General features: G+C 36.6%; 1 protein-coding gene across 1 annotated transcript in view; it reads right to left on the bottom strand.

Moving 5' to 3' along the window:
* Positions 1 to 24,199, bottom strand: part of TRPA1 (transient receptor potential cation channel subfamily A member 1) — a 62,039-nt gene that overhangs the window by 25,134 nt on the left and 12,706 nt on the right. The window contains exons 3-14 of the mRNA XM_058275648.2: positions 23,938 to 24,113; positions 20,299 to 20,406; positions 17,183 to 17,291; positions 16,499 to 16,644; positions 15,400 to 15,536; positions 12,239 to 12,287; positions 10,631 to 10,730; positions 9,890 to 9,990; positions 4,223 to 4,392; positions 3,973 to 4,137; positions 2,271 to 2,385; positions 993 to 1,159 (exon numbers count right to left, since the gene is read on the bottom strand). Of these exons, the coding sequence (XP_058131631.1) occupies positions 993 to 1,159; positions 2,271 to 2,385; positions 3,973 to 4,137; positions 4,223 to 4,392; positions 9,890 to 9,990; positions 10,631 to 10,730; positions 12,239 to 12,287; positions 15,400 to 15,536; positions 16,499 to 16,644; positions 17,183 to 17,291; positions 20,299 to 20,406; positions 23,938 to 24,113 (1,543 nt within the window). The remainder of the gene's footprint in view (positions 1 to 992; positions 1,160 to 2,270; positions 2,386 to 3,972; positions 4,138 to 4,222; positions 4,393 to 9,889; positions 9,991 to 10,630; positions 10,731 to 12,238; positions 12,288 to 15,399; positions 15,537 to 16,498; positions 16,645 to 17,182; positions 17,292 to 20,298; positions 20,407 to 23,937; positions 24,114 to 24,199) is intronic.

Genomic DNA, 24,199 nt, shown 5'->3' on the forward strand with positions numbered 1-24,199 from the left:
ACCACACATTTGATTAAATGACAAAATAACACGTGTCATAACAATAATAAACATGAGCTCTCCCTGAACAGTGCAGTCTGTGCCCCTTCCTGTCGTCCCTAGTCAGCTGGATGGGATAAGAAGGTACCCACAAATTAAGAGGGGTTAAACAACAGGGGGCAAATAAGAGATGGTTAATCTCCAAGATCCTATCTATGTAATAGGCGACTGGTTCTTAAAACAGCCAGACAAATTTTCCATTAACCCTATCAGTAAGAGCCATCTAGAATATCGCTTATCAACAGAGAACTTCTGGTTGCACAGTTGGTCGACGGGCATTTCAAAGTAAAGAACAGGAGAGGGCTTTTGAGGCTGCCATACTCAAAACCACGGGCTTGTTCTGCCTTACTACGAGAGCTTGTTCACCTTTGTGTTTCCTGGTAGGTGATGCCGGGCCCCTGGGCTTATGTATCTGTGATGATATAAAAAAGAGTTTTTGTATGAGAAGTAGAACAAACTACCCTCTAGTTCCACCATTAAGGCTCTTTAGAGCATGGTTTAAAAACCCACAATCACTAAAGATCATGTGTTAGGGTAAATTCTATTCGATGGTCCTGGTAACCATAGGGAGGGACTTTGGAAAACATATCACCAAATCCAGTTTTGGGATTTCTGTTGGCAAGATAGTGTCAGGCAAGTTCAGGTAAGGTAGGGCAGAGTTTACTGAACAATGATGACACATCCAAGAACACTTTGAGTATCACAGAAGCCCTTAGAGAGTTGCTATTATGCCCCAGTTTTAGAAATGGAAAGTGAAGATCAGAAGGGTTAAGGAATTTGTCTGTTGACACCCAAAAAAACTAACTAAAGGACGGATGTGAACTGATGACATTTTAAAAACTGTTGATACATGGCTGAAAATTATTCCTTTTCTCTTTCTTGTTTCCTTCTGGTTGTGAATCATCCTTCATGCAAGAGAATACTAAATGACACTGGATGGTAAGAGAGTGCACCTTTTGTTCCTAATGGCCATCAGAACCACCTCCTTCCTTTTATTGTGAATTGCAACATGCAAAAAGGAGGCAAGCTGCTTGTTGAGGAGTATGTCAGCATTGTAGCTCAGAAGGAGTGAGACGGCTTTGGCATGGCCTTCCCTTGCAGCAAAGTGAAGCGCAGTGTTCTGTTGAAGAAAACAGGAAACAAAAATATAATGACAATCATCATTTGGTTCTTTCATTGACTTGTTTCATGGTCAAACTGCTTAAAAGAAGTTATTAATTAAACTAAATAATACTGAAATATGTAAAATGAAAAACTGGTGCTCATAATCAGTTCAAAATGACGAGTTTATGTTTAAAACATGGGGGGCTGTGTGGAGTGGTAGGAGTCTGTGTGTATGTTTGTGTGAATACTGAAATTCCAAGGGTTTGGTTTTGCTTTGATTTTGCAGTTCCATGATTCCTAAAGGGCAAAGCTTTCTGGGTGAGGATGCTGAAAGAGCACAGAAGAGAATACTCCTGGGAGACTTATTATCTATTAGAGCAATTGTTTCCAGATTTTACATCTCACAGACAAGTAAAATATTTTAAAAATTGAAGGTTGTTTAAAGGTTGCCAAATAAGAACAGTTTTTAAAGAAAAGCGACTACAAACTTCTACCGTCATCATTTCATGAAAGAAGGCACATCTCAATACTTCTGCTCTCTTAAAAATAAGCAAGGACATATTAGCAGATAAAGAACTATTATGATTAGTAATCGAAGAAAATGTGGCATTGGTGTGGAGAAAGTGGCCATGGTGGCTGCTGGGGGTAGGGAGTGGGAGGAAGAGATGTGATGTGGGGCATTTTCAGGACTTGGAGTTGTCCTGGGTGGTGCTGCAGGGACAGTTACCAGACATTGTATGTCCTCCCTTGGCCCATTGGGTGGACTGTGGGAGAGTGTGGGCTATGGTGTGGACCATTGGCCATGAGGTGCAGCGGTGCTCGGAGATGTACTCACCAAATGCAATGAATGTCTCATGATGATGGAGGAGGTTGTTGTTATGAGGGGAGGAGTGGGGAGAGGAGGGTGGGGGGTATATGGGGACCTCATATTTTTTGAATGTAACATTAAAAAAATAAAGATAAAAAATAATAATAATTCCCCTCTCCATGAGTCTGCATGTTATGAACCTAAGAGAAGGTTAGGAATAAGGCAAGGAAGGGAAGATGGCTAAGAAGGTTTTCTGAAAATTCTGAAAGTTCCTTTGATTGCCAACATTTTAGGCAGGTATGAGAAACACATTACGTACCCCTTCTTCATCTAGCTGATCTGTGCACTTCAAATTGGTATCAAGAATGACCTTCATGGTCTGAGTGTATCCACCCATGGAGGCATGATGCAGAGCAGTCCAGCTATTGTGATCACTGTTAAAGAGTTAAGAAAAGATGGGTGCGTATGCTTTACAGATGAAATGTGGGAAAGCATATCCCTTGGCCCATTCATGTGGGAGGTGGCTCTGATGACAAAAAAATGCATACTTGATTATCCATTTATAATAAGTGACCTAAGTTCAAGCCCATTGTATCTTAAATTATCTACCTATAATGGGGTTCACAAATTTTTTATTTAGTATATTAAAATGTAAAAGTATAAAAACATACTACCAAACTCTCGGGGATAGAGGAAACTAGAGTTAGCATTTCTGTGTCATACTTTTTCAAAGCTGTAATGTACTTATAAATACTATTTTAAATCTTATTTTATTCTTTCACTTAACATTGTCTCAAAGTTTTTCCATAATGGTATTTTCTATAATGGCTGATGGTTATTGTTAATAATAACAGGAGTAGTAATAATAATAATACCAATAATAATTTATAGTATAAAACAGTTGGATTAGTGTTATATATACTAAGAGTTCAGGTCTGAAGAAATATTTTCATCTTGTACTCTCAAATATGCTTACTCAATCCCTTTGGAATTATATTTGTCCTTTCTCACAGAAATTCAGAGGCAAATACAACAAGGCTTGTATTGGTAATATTTTCCAAATAAGACATAGGAAAAATGTATGTGATCTTGACACAATTTAATATCAGTTCTAGTGAGCAGTTATTTTAGGGATAAAGAACCATCTTGATATTTCAATGATGTGATTAAAGCAACATATCTTTAGCTTGCGGTCCCTTTGGGGCCTCTTTGCTGGTCTTTGCCTGGTGTTCCCCTGTAAACAGAAAGCTACTGAGCAAAGCATTCAGTCCTCAGATGCAGCCTGACTTCACTGGTATTGGTGCCATGATAAAGAAATGTGTTTTTGAACTTTAGGCCTGATGAGTTCTTTGCTACAACCTTAGCAAATTGAAAAGATTCATCATACTATTATATAAAATTATTTTATTTTGTTTTTTTTATAGAGAGGTAATTTAATTATATCACTTCTTTATTACACTCACATACTTTAACTTGGTTTTATTCCTTTTGTTAGAGTTCCTTTTGAGTATAACAAAAAGTTCAACAATTTTTAAAGTGTCTCCTAGTATATTTTAATGGTGCTTTTTCTGACCATCATTTACCAGATTGAACAAAATGCAGTGTCTTTGAACTTCTATGTTTCTGTGTTTAAATATATATGTGTATATATAAATATATATGTACAAAAGGTAGTTTTAGGTCTGCATTAAAAATATGGAAGTATGAAGTGAAAAGAAAGAACTACCTTTCAAAAATCTGAGAACCACTCTGCACGAAGCCACTTATTCTGTGACTGAACAATGTCTTCAACTCTACAGACCTTGGTATCATCATTTACCAATTTGGATTAATATGCTTGCTTTTCAGTGAATATTCCCTTATGTTCTAAGAATTAAATAAAATAGGTAAAAGTGCTTACTGAGCTGTAATGTTAAGTATCATAATTAAAAATAACAGAGAAACAGCCTGAAAATGGCCAACTAATCAAAAAGAATATATATATATATATACACACACACACACACCTCCTATATTCTCACCTGAGAAATAATGCACCCTTTTTCAGGAGAAGTTGAACTACTTTATCATGTCCATTTTTTGCAGCCAAGTGGAGAGGAGTCATTCCATGAAGGTCGCCTTCATTCAAAAGCCTCGTGTCAGTGATGTCTTGTAGGAGCCTCTGACAGGTATTAATGCGCCCATAACTTGAAAAAATTATATTTCACATTTTCAAAGCAAATATTAAACAGAAACCAGACATGCTCATATATTGCATAGACTGGCCCTTACCTGGCTGCAAAATGCAGGGGTGATTTCTTATCTTTGCTTTTGGAATGAATGGACACGTTAAAATGAAGTAGGTTATTTACAGAGACAGGCACCCCCTGTCTACATGCATAATGTAGAGGAGTACACCCATCATTGTCTTCATCCATTACCAGCTCTTTAATATGTTGCATCTATATGAAAAAATAAATATTTTACATATGTAGTAAAATTAATATTTTACTATGTTACTATGTTAATGTAGTGTTTTTCAAATTACACTGTAGGATAGCATTTTCCAAAGTCAATATGTATTATTTGGGGAGGAAATGCAAATAACCTAGAGAATGCTAAAGTAAAGTATGGATAAGTTTGCATTCTTTGTCTCTCTATAAAGTATATTAACAAATTAAAGGCTCTGAGGATTCCTGCAAGTAGGAAAGAAATATCCTTAACATTTTTAACTCAGCGTTTTCTAATTGCCTTTGACCATGGACCCCCTCTGTCCTACTCTTTTCCCCAGATAATGGTTATAAGAGTTTTAACACAAGTGTGTTTTGTTAGGTGAAAGAGATGGGATATAAAAATTAGGTTTATATTATCTTTTATATGTTTATTAAATAAGAAATGCACGAGAAAAGGAGTAGCTTAATGCCATCAATAGACAAATTGTCGTCTTTTCAATTAAATAGTTGAATGCATATATATTCTTGATTTATTATTAGAGACAATGGCAACATTAAAATCTATTTACTGTAAAAAATATGATGCATTCCACATGTACCTAATAAACACTCAAAAAGTAGCAGCTGAGATTACAATAAGATTACAATAAAGAGCTCGTAGAATCAGCTCCTGCTACAGGGCAGTTAGCAAATACCCAGAGCTCTTGGAGCTAGCTGCAGCACCTGTTTGGGGCTCCAGGAGGCCAGAAAAACATCCTGCAATGTCCTTGGGAGAGTGGAAGGAGGAGACTGCCCATCTGCAAAGAAACCTCTTTATGCCCTGGAGGCCGGTGCCCATCCTCCACAGGAGGCACAAGCCGCCTCGGGAGCTGTTCTGTGGCTGGAATTGAAAGCTCCACTTCCCAAAAACAGGGGAGGAAGAGATGATTGGGCACCAACTTCAGCTACTGATGAGTAAAATTCAGCAGGTTACTGTATAATCCTGAGAACAGCTAAAGTTTGAGCCTGTCCAAGACAGAAAGACACCAGGAGCCACCGTCTTAACTCCGCGCCTGGCACGAGGGGAAGCAGGGCAGACTGAGGATCCCAGTGCTGGTGGGGACCGGCTTCTTCCCATCCAGGTCTAGCCTAAGACGCAGTGCCACCTCTGACAGGGAGGAAGCTGCAGGGACCTGTGCAACCTCTCCAGGAAATTGCCGGCCAAGCCACAGAGGCCAGTGATTGTCCTACTCTGGTGGCACAAGCTGCCCCAGGAGCTGTTCTGTGACCGGAATTGGAAGCTCCATTTCCCAGAAACAGGGGAGGAGGAGATGGTTGGCTGCCGATTTCAGCTACTGATTGGTAGACTCAGATGGCTAAGGAATAGTCCTAGGAATAGCTAGGGTGTGAATTTGTCCAAGTTGGAAAAAGGCCAATGGCCGACATTTTTACTCCACCTGCAGCCTGAGGGGAATCCAGGCTGACCAACTATCACAGTGATGGTAGGAACCAGTTTCTTTCACCCAGATCAGCTTCCAGCCCTAGCCTAGGCTTCAGTCCCACCTCTGGCAGGGAGAAGCCTGGCTAGCTCAGCACCAGTCTATCCAGGTACCTGAAGGTACCTTTGGCTGGCACAAACTGAATAATTAAAAGTCTACTGGGGCAACTGCAGTCATCTTGGACCTGCCCTGCATAGATTGCTGCCCACACCAGCAGTTCCATCCATGCCCCAGGCAGTGGAGAAAGGGTCATGAAGCTTCATCAGTCTCTCTGGACAACTACAGTCTAGGCCTGCATGACTTGGATATTCCACACAACTGTGACTCTGTCCCTACCTCTAGGAAAAGAAAAAGTTGGAAGAAGCTTCATCCATCCCTGGGGCAACAAGGCGGCTTGAGCCTCCACAGTTTATAGCACCAATTACATCCTTGGCTCCTACTGCACAACCAGCAAAGGAGAAAGGGCAGGAAGCCTCAAACTAAAGAGAAAAACTGCACACAAAATAAATACTCTAGTAAGCCAGATGCCAAGACACTAACCAAAAATTACAATCCACACCAAGAAACAGGAAGCTATGGCCCAGTTAAAGGAACAAGATAAGCCTCCAGATGACATAAAGGAGTTGAGACAACTAATCATAGATGTTCAAACAAATCTTCTTAATAAATTTGATGAGATGGCTAAAGAGATTAAGGATATTAAGAAGACACTGGATGAGCACAAAGAAGAACTTGGAAGTATGCATAGAAAAATAGCAGATCTTATGGGGATGAAAAAGGCAATAAATGAAATTTTAAAAACATTAGAATCATATAATAGCAGATTTGAGGAGGCAGAAGAAAGGATTGGTGAGCTTGAAAAAATGGCCTCTGAAAGTGAACATACAAAAGAACAGATGAAGAAAAAAATGGAGAAAAATGAACACGGTCTCAGGGAACTAAACAACAGTCAGAGATGTGCAAACATATGTGTCATGGGTGTTCCAGAAGAAGAGAAGGGAAAGGGGACAGAAGGAATATTTTAAAAAATAATGTTAGAAAATTTCTCAGCCCTATCGAAGGACATAGATATCCATGTCCAAGAAGCACAACATACTCCCATGTGAAAAAATCCGAACAGACCAACTCTGAGACACATACTAATCAGAATGTCAAATGCCAAAGACAAAGAGAGAATTCTGAGAACAGCAAGAGAAAAGCAATGCATAACATATAAGGGATACCCTAATAAGATTAAGTGCTGATTTCCACCAGAAACCATGGAGGCAAGAAGACAGTGGTCTGAAAAATTTAAGATACTATGAGAGAAAAACTTTCAGCCAAGAATTTTATATCCAGCAAGACTGTCTTTCAAAAATGAGGGCGAGATTAGAATATTCACAGATAAACAGAATCTGAGAGAATTTCTAAGCAAGAGACTAGAATTTCAGGAGATACTAAAGGGTGTGCTAGAGCCTGAAAAGAAAAGACAGGAGAGAGAGGCCTGGAAGAGAGTCTAGAAATAAAGATTATATCAATAAAAGTAACTAAAATTTCAAAAGAGTGGTGAAAATGAAACATGACAGATAAAACTCAAATAGTCAGGAATAAACTTAACCAATGATGTAAAGCACTTGTATTCAGAAAACTGCAACCCAATGTTACAAGAAAAAAGTCCTAAATAACTGGAAGAACATTTTATGCTCATGGATTAGAACACTGGAAAGCATTACGATGTCAATTCTACTCAAATTGATAAACAGAGTCAATGCAACCCTGGTAAAAATTCCACCAGCATTAAAGAAAAAATTGAAAACACGATCATTGAATTTATTTGGAAGGGTAAGGAGTCCTGAATAGCCAGAAACATCATAAAAGGAAAAGCAAATCCTCATCTCCAGACTGTAAATCATACTACCAAGCTATAGTGGTAAAAACAGCATGGTACTGGCATAAAGGCAGATATATAGACCAATGGACCCAAACCGATGGCTCTGAAACAGACCCTCACATGTATGGTCAAGTGATTTTTGACTAGTCTGTCAAACCCACACAGCTCGGACAGAACAGTCCATTCAGCAAAATGGTGCTGAAAGAACTGGATATCTATAGCCAAAAGAAGGAAAGAGGACCCCTACCTCACACCTTATCAAAAAATTAACTCCAAATGGATCAAAAACCTAAAAATAAAAGCAAGAACTATAAAGCTTCTATAACAAATTGTAGGAAAATATCTTCAAGACATGGTGGTAGGTGGTGGATTCTTAAAGGAGATAAGAGGTGTACTGAGATGGACTACTAATGTTTAATGTCTGTAGAAGTTTTAATTACCTTTACTGTAAAAGTGTGGAAATGTATAGAATGGATGGTAAAAATAGTAGTAGCTAGTTTATAAATAGGAATGTGGCTGAAAATGGTACTCTAGGGATGTAAAAGCCAATTGACAGAATGCTAGAGAATAATCTAGGAACTGAATAGCACAGTAAACCAAGAGGTGGATGAGAATTGTGGTTGATGGTACAGATGCAAGAGTGTCCTTTGTGAGCTAGAGCAAATATTTATCACTACTGCAGGGAGTTGGGAATACATGGGAAAAATACAACTGGAATGACCTATGGACTGTGGTTAGCAGTAATAATATAATATTCTTGCATCTATGCCAAAGATGTATTGTGTTGATAATGGGGCAGCCTGGAAAATGTGAGACAAATGTATGCTGTGGACATGGTAACAATCAGATGATATTATCTTATCTGTAACAAACGTTCTACCACAGTGTGGTGTGTTGATAGAGGTGTGTTGCTTGGGAATTCTGCATATGTGCATGATTGTTTTATAAGTTTACAACTTCTGTCATAAAAATATATTTAAAAAATAACAATAAGGTGTGTTGGGGGAAAAACACACCAAATGTAAGATAAGGACTATAATTAAATATAGTAAGATTTTGACAATATTCTTTTATAATTTGTAACAAATGTCTCATGACAATGCAAGGTGTTGGAGGAGGGTTGATGCATGAGACCCCTGTATGATGTTATGCATGTTTGCTTTGTAAGTTCACAACTTTTACTATACACTTAATTGTTTATGTATGTTCATACATAAATGACAAAGATAATAATGGGGGGGTGGGGAAAATACTTTGGTTAGTAGTAATATTTTGACAATGTTCTTTAATCATTAGTTTAAAAGGATTAACTACAATGTAAGGTGTTGGTGGTAGGGTGAGTTATGAGTTCTGTATGATGTTATATGTTTGTTTTGTAAGTTCACAACTATTACTATACACTTATTGTGTATGTATATTTGTGTATGGGTAACATATTTCAATAAATTCATTTAAAAAACCAGTAGCAGCTGATGAATCTAAATACAGCAATCATGTTTCAATATGGCATCAACAAGTCAATTAGGTTGTTTTTCTTAGTGGATGATGGAAAATTACTAATTCATTCATACTACACTTGGCTAACATTATTTCACTGATATCCAATTCATAATGCTTAAACAGTCAAGTAAGTCTGACTGACTGAATAAACATGTATCCTTACTATAGATGAGAATATATGGAAACCCTGTAACTTGGAAAACTCAACCTGATGTAATAATAGTAATCATAACAACAACAAAACAATTATTATTATTATTATTAGCATTGTATTGTGAATATGGCATTTTATTTTAAAACTTTTTTGTTCATACTTTTTCACTTATTATAGTTTATTAAAACCATAAAGTATACATATTTTATATGTACAGATCATTGAATTATTACAAATAATGCAGAGTCAAATCACCACCACCCAAAGAACAAAAGGACTATTACGAGCCCTCTAGAAGTCTTATCAGGGCCTGCCCTGACTTTATTCCCCACAAGAAGTAACAACTATCCTGAATTCTAACATACTAGATAAGTTTAAACATTTATTTAACTCTAGAGTCAGCCTTCATAATAACAAAAATCATAAGATATTAAATCTCTTTACTCTCTGTGGAACCCAACTCAGTTTATAGAAATCCATATGTATTTTATATATACACATTACCTGCATAAATTCAGGTTGCAAATTTTTTAATCCATAGGGTTGTTGTACAGTCAAATGCAAAAAATTACGCCCAAGATGATCTTTTATGTCTACATGGGCACCTAAAAAAGCACAATATAAGTTTAACCTTCACTCACTTATTTAAAGCATGGCCTATGGTAGATTTTTAATTTAAGAAAATGAAAGATTTTTTATTTACAATTTAACCAACAGTTTAACTTACAGAAATATTTATTTAGATGAGAAAACTAAACATATTTTTAAAAGGGCTTACATTATAGCTTTTTTTTTTGGGGGGGGTGGAGAAAATATGTGATGTTATCTTAAAATATGAGGCCTTACCTTAAAAAAAAAAATTCAAATATTTTGAGATTGGATATCAGGAAGGAAGAGGAAAGAGAAGGATGTCTCTATTCTACGTTTTCATACACAAATATGTAAAATGGGAATAGTTACATTGTGTATGCCATGGAGGATATAATCATGAAAAGAATGGTAATAAAATATTCAGCAAAATGCCTGGGAAATATAATTGCTTTACAAATATTGTCTATTATTGTTCTGAAATTATCTTTCTACATATTCCTGTCTTATCAGAAAGAAAGGATTCTAGACATGGGAAGTATTGTATTTATCTTTGAATTCATAGCTCCTGGCCCAGTGCCTGGCACACAACAGATGGTCAATAGATGTTTATTTAACCAAATTGAATAGTAATTCAGGCTTGGTCCCTCCTGTTACCTTTTGAGAGTAGCAGGTTCACTATATTCCAAGACGCAGAAGCAGTTGCTAATAGAAGTGGAGAACGTCCTTCAGAATCAATGCTGTTAATATCTGCTCCCTAAAGCAAAACAAGCCATTCAACAAAGAGCTTATGAACAAAGAGCTTATGAACAGATAAATCAGCTTACATTGCAATCTCTAAATAATATTACTTTATTGGGCTATAGTGTCTATAATATGGCTAGCATTCAAGCAATGACTACAAAAGTGACAGAAATTTCCTTATTTTATACACACACACACATAATTGGAAGTCAAGGCATTCTTTCATAATTTCAACCAAAATTATCTTCACTTAAACTTTTGAATGATATCTAGCAACAGCTCCCTTAACTATAAAAATAAATTCCTTAGACTAAGAGTATTAGTTGAGTTCCCATTGTAAGAAATCATTTTTTAAAATCTTTTAAATTTATGCATTTGTGATTTTTAAAATTCATACAAAATCATTCACTTTTTAAAAAATTTACTTTACCCATTTCAATTCAAATCCTAAGTACTTTTTTCAGCCAAAAAGTTGAGAAAATTTATATTTAAAAAATCGCATCACAGAATTTTTCAAAAGTAAGTCAATATTTACCATTTGTGTTATGATCAGAATACTTGTTACGATACGAAACAAAAAGTTTAGAAAATTTCTTGGTAAGAATGATACATTTTGCAAAAGGTAATAAAAGTAGCTTAAGCTCTATAAATATTTATCCTTTTGGGACATACTGAATGTATATAAAAATGGTAGCAGTATCTGTTTGAAAGCATGACGGTGGTCAAACAGGTTCAGCTGCAGTTCTCTTGCAGTTTAAACATGGTTGAATTTGCATGAAACCATGTGTGACATAAAACTATGGTCTGTAGTGACTCTCTTCCCAGAACACTTCTCCATAAATATCACAATTTCAATAGTTGATACTGACAACAAAGACATGTTAAATACAACAAATGAAACTAAATTCATTGATGATATGAGGGGGCTTAAATCAACCAATCATATTATTCATCTATATGAGAGGTTATTAAAATTTAACTCAAAAGCTCCCTGATTGCACTTTTTAGGGAATGAGAAAAGATCTCATGCTTTCATTGTTAACAGACATCGGGAAATACAATTCCCCAGTTTTTCACTGTTTGAAAGACAGCATGGAGGCAGCTGTTGTAAAAACTTAGAATGGAAGTTCTGACATGTCTGCATGCCTGCCCCGACCCCCAAAGCTAGTTGTGCTCAAGAAGGATTAGTAGAGACCCTGAACCCAACACCCTAGACTGTCTGATTCCCAGGTGATCAGAGATTTCGTCACAATGTATCCACAAACTTCCAGGATAAAAATGTCAACATGGCTATGAAAAAGAGCTCTTTGGTACTTCAAGCTTCATGGTTATGAAGTCTGCCCGTTATGTGGTAATGCACGATATCTTCTATTTGTAAACATGTCAATCATCCTTTTGGAAACTCTGCTTCTAAGCAGGAATTTCAATTTTGGTTTGTTTTTGAATATCCATATCTATGACTTACAACCGTTCAACTGTAGATAGTAATAAAGAAAATATGCCCATCAACTGGATATTTACCACTGAAATTAAGTATTCTGCTAGGTCATGGTGATCAAATAATGAGACTCTGTAAAAAAAGAGAGTTATAAGCTATTACAGTACTGTTAATATAATTAAATAAAATGAAGCTACACTATTCAGAAAATGAATTTCCCATGCCATTTAAAAACAGATAAACTATTACAGAATTAGAAATCTTCCAAAATCCATAATTGATTCTGATTAAGGTAACATTTCAAAGTAATAGAGAAAGATATAAAAGATTTTCTTCTACATCTTCTAGCAAACTAAATTTCTCCATGTAAAAATAATCATGAAGATTATTTCAAAGTCAGTAGTAGTTAGTATGTTTTTCAACAGCTTGCAACACAAGTCAAAAGAAATGGCTCTGACCCTCCCCTGCCATATTTTCCAAAATAACATTCCGAACATTATAGTTTCAACCACATACCCACAAATCCCCAGAGTTCACCTGCTCCCTCCCCTGACCTTCCCCCCCCTTCCATGGACAGTGTAAACCCCCCACTCTACCCCCTACAGAACAGCACCACCCAACCTAACAGCATCACCACTGCACCTGCAGGACAGAGTTTAAACTATAAGGTAAACTATTATCCACACTTAGTGGAAATGCTCCAATATGTGTTGTTCAATTGTAACGAATGTACCACACTAATGAAGGATATGTTGTTAATGTGGGAAAATGTGGGAGGGGTAGGGAGCAGGACATATGGGAATCCCCTACATCATTTATGTAACATTTATGTAATCTAAGTATCTTTAAAATTTTAAAAAAGTACATTAAAAAAACAGAACAAAACAAAGAAATGGCTCTGTTACCACGGTGATCATGGGGAATATCGACAGTTACCCTCAAGTGGGACCCAAGATTTGCTTGCCCTTAATGGAAAAGCTCCTCTTTGGTAAAAATCACCAAGGCAATGATGTTTTCCTAAGGATTTACGAAGCCCCACCCACCAAAAATAATTATGGAGCAAATGGAAGTCATTCGGTATCATTTTCAACCAGTCATAATGATAATATTAATTAATCTAGGAAATAAAAGTTTTCTATCTATATTAAAATACACCACCATAACAAATATAATACTAATGATTTCAAACTTCATGTTCCCTACTGCAAATCTTATTTCTTTGTTCCTATTCAAAATTTTCTCTACAAGGCTATACTCGCCCTTTTGTATATAAATCTCAGAAGCAGCTTGTCAATTTTCACCAAAAATTCACAAGGGATTGCATTATGTTCATTGCATATTGAATATATTCAATAATTTTAGGAGACAAATAGTGACATTAAGGCTCCACTCCTTTTAAAAATATTGATTTTGTTCTTCTTTCTCTCTAACCTAGAGTGTTGTCACCCAAAGTGTAGTCTGCAGACCAGCAGTGTCAGCATCATCTGGGAACTCATTAGAAATGCAGACTCTCAGTAAATCTGGACACTGAGGCTTTGAGAAGTTAAATAATTGGCCAAAAGTCACACAGCCAGGAAGGACCAGCACAGAGGCTGGAACCCCAGTCTCCTTATCCCAAAGCTCACTGTTTCAACCAAAACGAGATACTGAAGTCTGTACTAACAAAAGGAATTCTAGACTTTGTAGCTCAAGATAATCTTAAAATGTTATTAAAAGGGCATTCCAGGATAGGGCAGTATCAGATTCATCAGTATCAGACTAAACTGACCCAATAACTCTTCAGCTAACCCAGGTTGAGAATATCCAGGTGGGGAAGTCACTGAGCTAAGGATACTTATGGGCCAGGTGGACGGGCCCATTTTCTTAAAAATGATTCATTTTTACACGTATTTGTGTCGTAAGGCTGTGTTCTCAACGGATAAAATTATTCTAACTATACCTAGACCACTGGGTTTCAAAACTGAATAAACATTGGAATGACTTAAGGAATTTTAAAAAGCACAAATTCTAATTATCTGGGGTATGAACTAGCATTAGGATTTTTTAAAATCTCCCAATATGATTCTGAAATACAGCAGTTTGAGGTTCTGTGGTCTAGAGGCTAGTCTACCCATTGAGCTTATTTCAGTAGCTCTTGTTTTTTTCTTTTCGATGTTTCTCAGTCTTTTTCATACCACAATCCTTAATTCATATTGCCAGTTTGCTTTTCCTAACTTGCTGTTACTTATTTTTACATGGAGGTTAAATTTTGAGTATCTTAAATATCCTTTCCTTTTAAATTTAAAGGTCATCCTATGATTTCAATTTCCTTGGAAGTAAATTAAGCCTTTTGTGGATTTTGCTCCCTTTTATTAGTTTTTCTTTATGCTATGAAAGTTTAGTTTTCAAACTGATCTTAGGTGGGAGTTCCCTGGAGTTCCTTTCTGATCAAGCTTTTCCTATTGATCCTGTGGTCTTGCTGACATCTACATCCGCTTCACCCATCTCCCCAGGTAAGAGCGAGTCCCTATATTGGTAACTGGAGGATCTTTTTTCCCTAGGGGATATTGTAATCTGTCTAGCTCTCTTGGGAATATCTCCGCTTTGCTTGCCATTCCAGTCTTGTGGCATGGTCACAGCTGTGTGCCTGTGCGTGTAGGCTCACTTCAGCCACCATTCACACGCAGGGAGCATTTAGTCCTTGTCTTGCCAAAGGAATTGCACTGACATTTTACACTGCCCATTCCTGTCCTAGCCTCTAGTGAGCCTGCAATATCAAATGCTTTCTCTGCTGTGTATTCGTTTTACACTCCACACAAATATTTACCTTTTGGGGTTTGGTTTTAGTTTTTCTAAAACTATGTGTTTTGAAGATATTTTATCTATCATTGTGGAATGGGCAGTAGGAAAATAAGGAGGAAAGGTGGCGCCTCCATCCATAACTGCCCCCATTATCTTCACTGAATTAGAGCAGGGTAAAAAAGGCTTAGCAAGGCTTGTCTGTTGACCTCCTTAGCATCTAGGAAATGAATTTTGACCAAGAATTGATCCAGGACTTTATTCTGCAAACATCTTCTCAGCATTTGATTATGATTCCAGAGGAATGTAGAGATTCCAGTTGAACCATAAGATCTCTGCTATCTTGGTTCTGTTCTTTTGAACTGTAGAGTCTTTGCTAGTGAAAGTGTTCAGTTTATCTTGCAGGGTACAATTTAGCACATGAAGACTAAAAATCTGCACAAAGATTGCTAGGCAGGAAACTTGCCTGTGAAGCAGTGTCTCCTGATTTCCATCCACGGCATTAACAATATCCCTGTCACCAGTATAGGATGATATCATCAGTTTCACAATCTCAGTTGCTCCTTGGGTAGCAGCAAAATGAAGGGCTGTACACTTCCCATTCTGGAAAGAGTTTTAATATCAGAATCAATGTTTTAATCTCAACTTAAGCCTTGAAGTTCATTGCAGCAGTGAGTTGGGTTTCTTTGCCATAGGTGAAAAAAAATCGAGGACTAGTGAATTTAACATGATGAATAGTGATTGCTTTCATCTCCTGAAATCATCAATATATAAAAATCACAGCAGCAATTATGCTTCCCTGCGATGTGACAGCTCTTAGCATATGATTGTCCCCTTGGTATCTGGTACCTGTTCTTTCCGGGGAGTATAAGGACTGTGCCTCATTCATTGCTGTAAACACCCAATGTATAAAGCGATCCCAGACCCCACACCATCATTTCCATATTGAAGGGGCTTAGGAGTCATGTCTGAAAACTGCATGAGAGTAATAACCAATTTCCTCTTACTCCAGGAAGGATAAACCTTTGCAGTAATTGGGAGGGACACGTTCTCAAACAAAAGCCCTAAGGGACTAGACACCTGGCCATCTACAGAAATGAGTCAGATATCTAGACCTTCCATCAGAGACATGAGCTAAAGACTTGAACACGTTCAATACTTTCACATGCAGATCCGTATAAATTAGTTTAAGTTGTCCTTAATTTAAAAGATGATCACTTTTCAAAATAGAACTATAAACAGAAACATTCATCATCAGGCTTTAATGTACCTGGCTGACAACATTAATATATTGATATCATTTAAGAGTTGGCTTTCACTTATTTCATCCCAGTTTAACTGTATATATTGCTTACTGGTGTTATATTTGCATCTGAAGTTGTTCTGGGTAGATCTCCAAATGCTTTCATAGATTGACATTTGGGATATATTCTTGTTCTGCTTCCCTTAATATCTATTCTCTGCTGTATGCATTTTCCATCTAAATTAACTATAAAAAGCATCTTGGAAAATAGTGTATATGAAAATGTATAAATAAATGCATTATGTGGACTATGAACATGTACCTCCATCAGGTCTATCTGTGCTCCGCTCTCAAGGCACATTTTAATCATTTCCAAGTTGCCGCTCTGAACTGCCAAGTGGAGAGGACTAGCTTTCCCATTGTTGACAAAGTTAATATGAGACTGTCGGCTATGCCCATGTTCTTCACCTTTAGAGCATAAAATTCAAGATAACAAATTTTTTAAGTAAATGATAGGAATATTTTTTTTAAACCATTTAAACTTACATAAAAGCCTTGTGTAATTTTTTTTAAGATTTATTTTATTACTCCCACCCCTTTGTTACTTGCACTTACTGTGTCTGTTCACCTTTGTTTCTTTAGGAGGCACCAGGAGCTGAACCCAGGACCTCTGATGGGAGAGGAAGGTGCCTAATCACTTGAGCCACCTCTCCTCCCTGCTTTGTGTCTCTCATTCTGTTTTTCTTCTCCCCCTGCCCCCCACCCCGTCTCGTGTTGCGTCTCAGTTCTCCATACCCGCCCCTCACATCAGCCCGTCATGTCAGCTCGCTGTCTTCTTAGGAGGTACCAGGGTCAGCACAGTGACAGCCCACGTGGTAGGTGAGAGCCCAGTCGCCTGAGTCCCATCCACTTCCCACATAATTCCGTTAAATATTTTTCATATTAATAGCATCCACCGGAGAACAGAGGCTTCTTTAGAGTATAGAGTAGGAAAACCTCTACTCACCAAACTTCAATATTATTTCCATGCATTGTTTGGCACCTGAAAATGCGGCTTGGTGAACAGGGAAACATCCCCACTTATTTGATAAACATGGCTTAGCTCCTTTATTAAGCTGGAAGGGAAAAGAGAGAAAAAAAAAAAAAAGTCCAATGATATAAGTAAACCACAAATTTTTAAAAGTTGGACAAGAATTCGTGTGCTTCTCCAACACCATTTCGCTATTCTGTACCTTCAATTCCAATATATTTTTAACTTTGCAATTAATTTAATAAACTACAATGCAATCTACAATCCATGCTCAGTGGCAGTGCTCCAAAATGTATTCATCAATTGCAATGAATGTACCACACTAATGAAGGATGTTAATGTGGGAAAATGTGGAAGGTATGGGAAGCAGGACATATGGGAATCCCCTGTATTTTTATGTGACATTTATATAATCTAAATATCTTTTAATAAAATAAAAAATATATTAAAAATGAAATAAACAAATAAAAGTTCCAGGTGCTCAAAAAATAATAATAATACACAGAAAAACTTCATGGCTTTTGAAATCTAGGTAAGAAGATAATTTTGGAACTATGTTAACATTCTGAAATAGAGACAATTTACATTTTCCAAAGATGAATCAAGAATGTAGAAACAAACACACCAATTTGGATATCCCAGCAAAAAAGTAGCACATGTCCAATTGGATTCATAAGGTTAAAAAAAATTATCATGACTCCTCCTATACTCATTCTCAATTTCTTCTGCAAATAAAGTAATACTTCCAAAACCATTTCCCTTCATTTATCTAATTAATAAATGATTAATCCTCTAACAAAAAGATGTTAGAAAAACTGAATATTACATTATGTTTTTATCTGAGCCAATTATTTTCAACTACCATTTTCTATAGCTCACTAACATCAGTTTTATTTTAAATTATATTTTATTATCACAAAAAAGTGTAAAGAAGCAAATAGCCCCAGAAATTTCACCTTCTAGAGAGAGCATCATTTTATACATTTTAGGTCTTATTTCTTTACATAGGAAATTTTTATTATATTGTAGAGTGAAGTTCATAAAAGCTTTCAGTAAATATTCTTTAATAAAATAATTTTATGAAGTACATTTTGTTCCTTTTTGCATATACAAAAGTTCACATAATCAATTCCTACTGTTGCACTTCAAAATTCCTCATTTTTTTTCAATTTTCTCACTTTGATATATACAACACTGATATGAGACTTTTGTTGCTTTAATTCTCTACTTGATATATATTCCGTGAATTGGAACTGTTGAGTCAAAGATATTCTGCATCAGCAGTTAATGCAATTGCCTGACTCATCAAAATTTCTCCAACACTGGATATCAACAAGGTTTTTCATTATTGTTTAAGTTTTATTATTAGAGAAATTAATTAAACTTTGTTTGTCCTTTACCATTTTTTCTCTAGAGCAATGTCTTTTTCTTACAGATCTATATGACTTTAATGATGGATGGATATAAGCATATGCTTTGTTTCCTCAGTTCAATTGATGTGCTATAATCATACAATTTCTAATACTGAACTATCCTTATATGCCTTGGATAAGGCCAGCCTTGTGTGTTAGTCTTTTAATTTTCTAATATTTGGTTAAGATTTTTCATCTATGCTTATATGAAAATTTGATCCATATTTTTCTGTTGGGGAAGAGCTGTCAAGTTTTAGAATTGTTTTCATGCTTCCTTCATAAAATTGATTTGGATGTTTTCACTCTTTTCTTGTGCTATGAAGATTCCCTAAAATGGAAGCTTTTCCTTGAAAGTTTGAAAGAACTTATAAACCTTATAAAAACAATGTAATATTATCTGGAATCAGGGTTTAATGATTTACATAATTTCTTTACTTTTTATGGTCTCCTTTAGGCCTTTGACTTTTTGAAAGTAATTTTGTAAATTGATTTACAGTGATTTTTCTATTAAAATGTTTTTCAGATTTACTAGCATAAGACTGTGTATAATGATCTTTTCATTTTAAAATCCTCCTTCATATTCAGGAATTCATTTACTATTTTTAATTTTATTAATTGGCACTTTCTTTTTTTCTTAGACTTGACAATTATAGATTTTTTTCCAAAGAAATAACACTTGATTTTTTAAAACTTTCCCAAATCATTATTTTCTGCTTTCAACTTTACTATTTTCCTGTTCCAATTTTCTTTTGGTTTATGTGAGACTCTTTTTCTAAATTCTTGATTTGGGCATTAGTTTATTTTTATTCTTTTCTGGGTCCAATTCTTCTAAATATATGTATTTTTCTCTGAGTACAACTAGCAAATATGTTGGAAAATATTTATAAAGTTAAATACCAGGCAGATATTTTAAAATTCTTTTATTTTATTCCTCTCCTCTCTAGGGTGGTGGAGAGGCCAAATCAAATGATAAAAGCATAGATGCTGACCTGGATAGCATGTAAGTGATTGAGGAATATTTGGAAGGGCGCTAGATACTGGGATTCTAGTACTACTCTCAGAAGAGCATTGCCTGAAGCCGAAGAGAGTCATTTAAACCTGCATCTTTAAGGTTTCATGGACCACCCCAGGAACTCTCCAGAGAGAAGGCTGGCTCTCTCCTTTCAGGGCTGTTCTAAGGACCTTGGACATCTTATCACACAGAATTCCCTTTATGGGAGCCTATGGCAGCAACTTCTTCTGGTCTAGGTGGCATGGATGGCTGTTTCTCTTGACTTTTATCTTACTGGTTTACTGAATCTGCAATTGACTCTCTCCTCTGACTGCTTAGAAGCTTAGAGTCAAATGTATGATTCACCTTTATTAATATGCAGGCCATGATACTTTGTGTTTTGTAATCTAGACTGCCCAGTAGCTTTATCTTAATTTTTCCTGCCTATATTTTCTTTTCACTTTGGTTTTCTCACATTTTCTTCGAGGCTTTTTTGGTAGTTTTCTGTAAGTAATCTCAGATCCTTTTAGGAATTAAATAAAATCACCTTGAACTGTTTTTCTCTGACATATTTTCAGTAATTTATATTTTGCTAAGGAGAGAAAATGAAGAGCTTCTGTAAATATCAACAATAATTCATATTGCACTAACATAAAAATAAAATAGAAAAATACAATTAATATACAAACCAAAAATCGTAGTGCTTCACTATTATCTTTGGAGCATGCGATTATCACAGCTGTGTTTCCATTTTCTCCTTCCAAATTAAGATTAGTACTGCTGTGCTCAGCCAAGACCTACACAAAAATGGGGCATAACTGTCAAAAAGCTGAACTGCAGATTTTTCAAATGGGTAGTATGTCTTCCACTAGATTACAAACTCTCTGATACCCAGGATCATGCATAGCCCTCCCTCTTCCACTCAATTAAAATTCATCTGGCACAAAACCTTGTAAATAGGGAGTACTAATTAAATTGCTCAAACAGAGGGAATAATATTGATTTCCATATCTCATCAATTAATGCAATATTGAATTGTGAAAGTGGAAACAGGATAAGAATTAAAGGTATTAGATAAGCCACTCACTACTTGTCACTTGTATTCAGTGAGTTATACTTGCTAACCAAATACATTTATGGGGTCATTTTGAATGCGAGGAGTCAGGAAAGAAGGAAGGTGAGAGAGAGAGAAAAAAAGAGAAAGGTTTCCCCCCAAAAAAACTCATCACCCCCAGTCATTTTCCTCTTACTTAAATTGCAAACATTCAAAGAGATGTTATTTGAAATTCCATTCCCTTCAGTATAAAAAAAGAAAGTTTCCTGTGATGCTTTAGTAAAATTTAACTCATTTAACTCAAAGTTGGCCTGTAATAGAATTTTTCCTGAGAGTAGAAATTAGCATTCCTGATAAAGTGGTTAGATACTTTTTCTGATGGAATTCAATTGATGACTTGTTACCCCCTTACTTGGTTGACTGTCAGCTAATTATTGACCAGAAATGGATATTAAGCCAGTCTTTATTTTACATTCAGTCTAACAATCTCATGTAATAAATATCTCCCCCAAGAGAGAAATCTTTGAATTGGCCTAACTAAAAGCTTTTCTCTCGCAGCAAAACTATAATATATCTATAATACATGTTCATAATTAAACTGTTTAAGAAGTTTTGACAAGTTGTTTCCTAGAAACCTTGATTAAAAAAAAAAGCATATGACCTCCCAACTTAGTTGCTTATTAATAGAATGTACCTTGATATATATGGCAGCAAATGAATTAGGCTTACTAATTAGCTCTGCTCATAAAAGAAAATTAAACAGAGATTTTAGAATGTATGAACATATTAGGAAAATATTGGTGGATGAAGGGACTTGAGAACACAAGTTTCATTCAGGCACTTTTAAATTCTGTTCTTGAGAAGCTATAGATTCACAGATAAAGCAACCTACAAAAGCTTATTATAGATGTCTCTGTGAAGAGACTTTTTTCACTTTGCCTTCTTGGAATCATAGATCATTGAGTACGTAGCATTTATTAGTATGTTATTAATGTACTGCCATAAGCACAGTCTTTTTAAAATCTGTGTTAAATTACATGTGGCAGGAGTCCCAGAGAGATCAACTAAATTGTGTGCCCAGGACTAGGCAAGCCTGGTGAACTCTCCAGGGGTCTCTTTGGTGAGAATCCAAGAATACTTTGAAGTTAAGCCTCAAGGAATAAAGTTGCAGGCCACTGAGAAACACGAACAACCTGGAATCCCAGGCCAGCATATCCCAAAGAGCAGTATGCGCGCTATTGGTTGTCTGTGCAAGAACTTTTGGGGGCACACAGATATCAATTTTTTAGCTTTAAGGCATATGCAGTTGTGGAGGGCTTGGGGGAAGGCTTGTGGAGCAGGCAAGGGGGGACATTCTAAAATGGTGAGGACTTGGTGGGGCATCCCCACCAAGGACTGGTGTTACTGGGAGGGGCCGGCCAGTAGGACTGCTGTTTGCAAACATGAGGGCATCACTCCAAATCCCTTCTTCTTCTCGTATCCCTTCAACCTTTGATGAAGCCGGGGGGGGGGGTGTTGAAGATATTTTTAAATGTAATTATGGCTGGTAAGACCAACTAAGGGATATACAATTAATTTCAGTTCTCTTATACCCAATTTTTCTTCTCTTTCTAGAGTTACCAGGACAATCTTTGTATGTTACCAACCAGTAATGGGCTTTTTTTTCTAATCATTCTTTTCTATTTCTATGTGACACCTTTATTCTTCTGTTGGTCGGACAATTTCTAATTTCTAATTAACTCTAGCCTTTTAACAGCTACCTGCCTCTGAGTTCCCAAATAATGCTTTCATGGCCAAGATTAATTAAGTTAATGGGTTTTGTTTCTGGAAAGAGCCTTCCGAAGCAGCAGAAGAGCTCCACAGGGAGCCAGGTGAGATCTCTGAGGTCCCTGCAGTCACTAGTGGTCCAATCCAGCCCACACAGAAGCAGCACCTGGCTCAGGAAGAGTGGAGGCATGAACAAACAAACAAAAACAGCCTCTTGCCAGAGGTTTCCCATAACCATCTCAGGGACTGCCACCTCCCATTTTCTTGGAGGCTGAGATATCAGCTCTCTCCTGCTCATTCAGCCCGAACCCCCATATACTTTTCCATTCCCTCATTCATTCATTAGCCATCACTTACTAGTACAGTGCTGGGGTCTGAAGATATTTAGATTATTGAAACATGGGCCCTTCTTTCAAAGACATAACTGGGCAGTTACATAGAAGGGAGAAAAGCACATGCTCACAATTACAATATTGTGTGCTAAGTATTGCAGTGGTGCTATACACATGGTGCAGTGGAAAGCAGAAAGGGGTGCCCCCTCATGCTCTACAGCAGTCTTCAAGAGCAAAGGGCTCAGTGGTCTGGGAGAAAGGTATTTGGGTTTTAGGAAATATCAAGCTAATGTATACTCTTAGGACCTTTTGGTAATTTATAGACAAAGTGGATTTTGGTGTGGCCTGGCACAATATTCAAATCATCATTCTCAATATTGTTTCTAGAAGCTCATATTTTCCAAATAGCTTATCTTAGAAAAGAACTTGTAGAACATGGTCTGTTTGTACATTGCACAATACCCTAAGCGTGCATGTCTGTCTTCTAGTGTGTCTGTGAAATTGTGATATAGTGTAAAAGTTACTGCCTAAGTGTTACCCTTTAGGCTTTTACCAGTGTTTCCACTATCTGACGAAACTCACTCTCAAGTCTTTGAAAAAAAATAGGACATTTACCAATAGCACCAGTATATCTCCTGCTAAATAATCAGTATGACATGACATCTACTCTTTAATGAAATAGTGGATCATCATTATGTTTTCTCTTTTTCATTGAAACACTCATTACATTCCTCCTTTCAGTTCTGAAATCATCCAGGTAAAAGTGATAAAGACCGAACTTGGAAACATAAAGCTGAGAACAAAACTCCTAGCCCTTGATTTCGTTAGGTATGTGACACTAGGCAAGTTATTTAATTATCTCTGTGCCTGTTTTCCTCTGCTATCAAATGGGAATAATTATAGTCATACTTCATGAGTGTATTTTTAGAGAGGATTAAACTAAAACATTTAAAGATCTTAGAACAGTGCTTGGTACATCATCATCACCATCGTCGTCATCGTCATGTATCATCAGCATCACCATTTGGTTAGAAGTGAAGATGTTGGAATCATGATATTGCGTTTGCCCTGGCCGCTATGGATTGCCGTCTGGCCTAAGAAGAAAGAAGCAGCTGTGGGTCTCAGCCCGCAGCCCGACAGTGGTGCTGGAGTGAGCTGCCAGGAGCCGCACCCACCTTCATCACCTCGTGGTACATGTGTTGCACAGCTATGTGGAGCGGTCCCATCATGTTGTCGTTTCTGAGGTTTGGGTTTGCTCCTTTGCTGAGAAGAAACTTAACGCTTTCAACCTGGTTTTTTTCTGTGGCCCAGTGGAGAGGGGTATTTCCATAACTGTCCATCGCATTCAGCACTAGGAAAAGGCACAAAAATATGGATCAGATACGGCTTTGACTACATCTGACACTTACTGACTGCCTGTTGTCTACAAAGCTCTGT

Source organism: Dasypus novemcinctus, chromosome 14, assembly GCF_030445035.2.
Source record: "Dasypus novemcinctus isolate mDasNov1 chromosome 14, mDasNov1.1.hap2, whole genome shotgun sequence".
NCBI classification, from domain to species: Eukaryota; Metazoa; Chordata; class Mammalia; order Cingulata; family Dasypodidae; genus Dasypus; species Dasypus novemcinctus.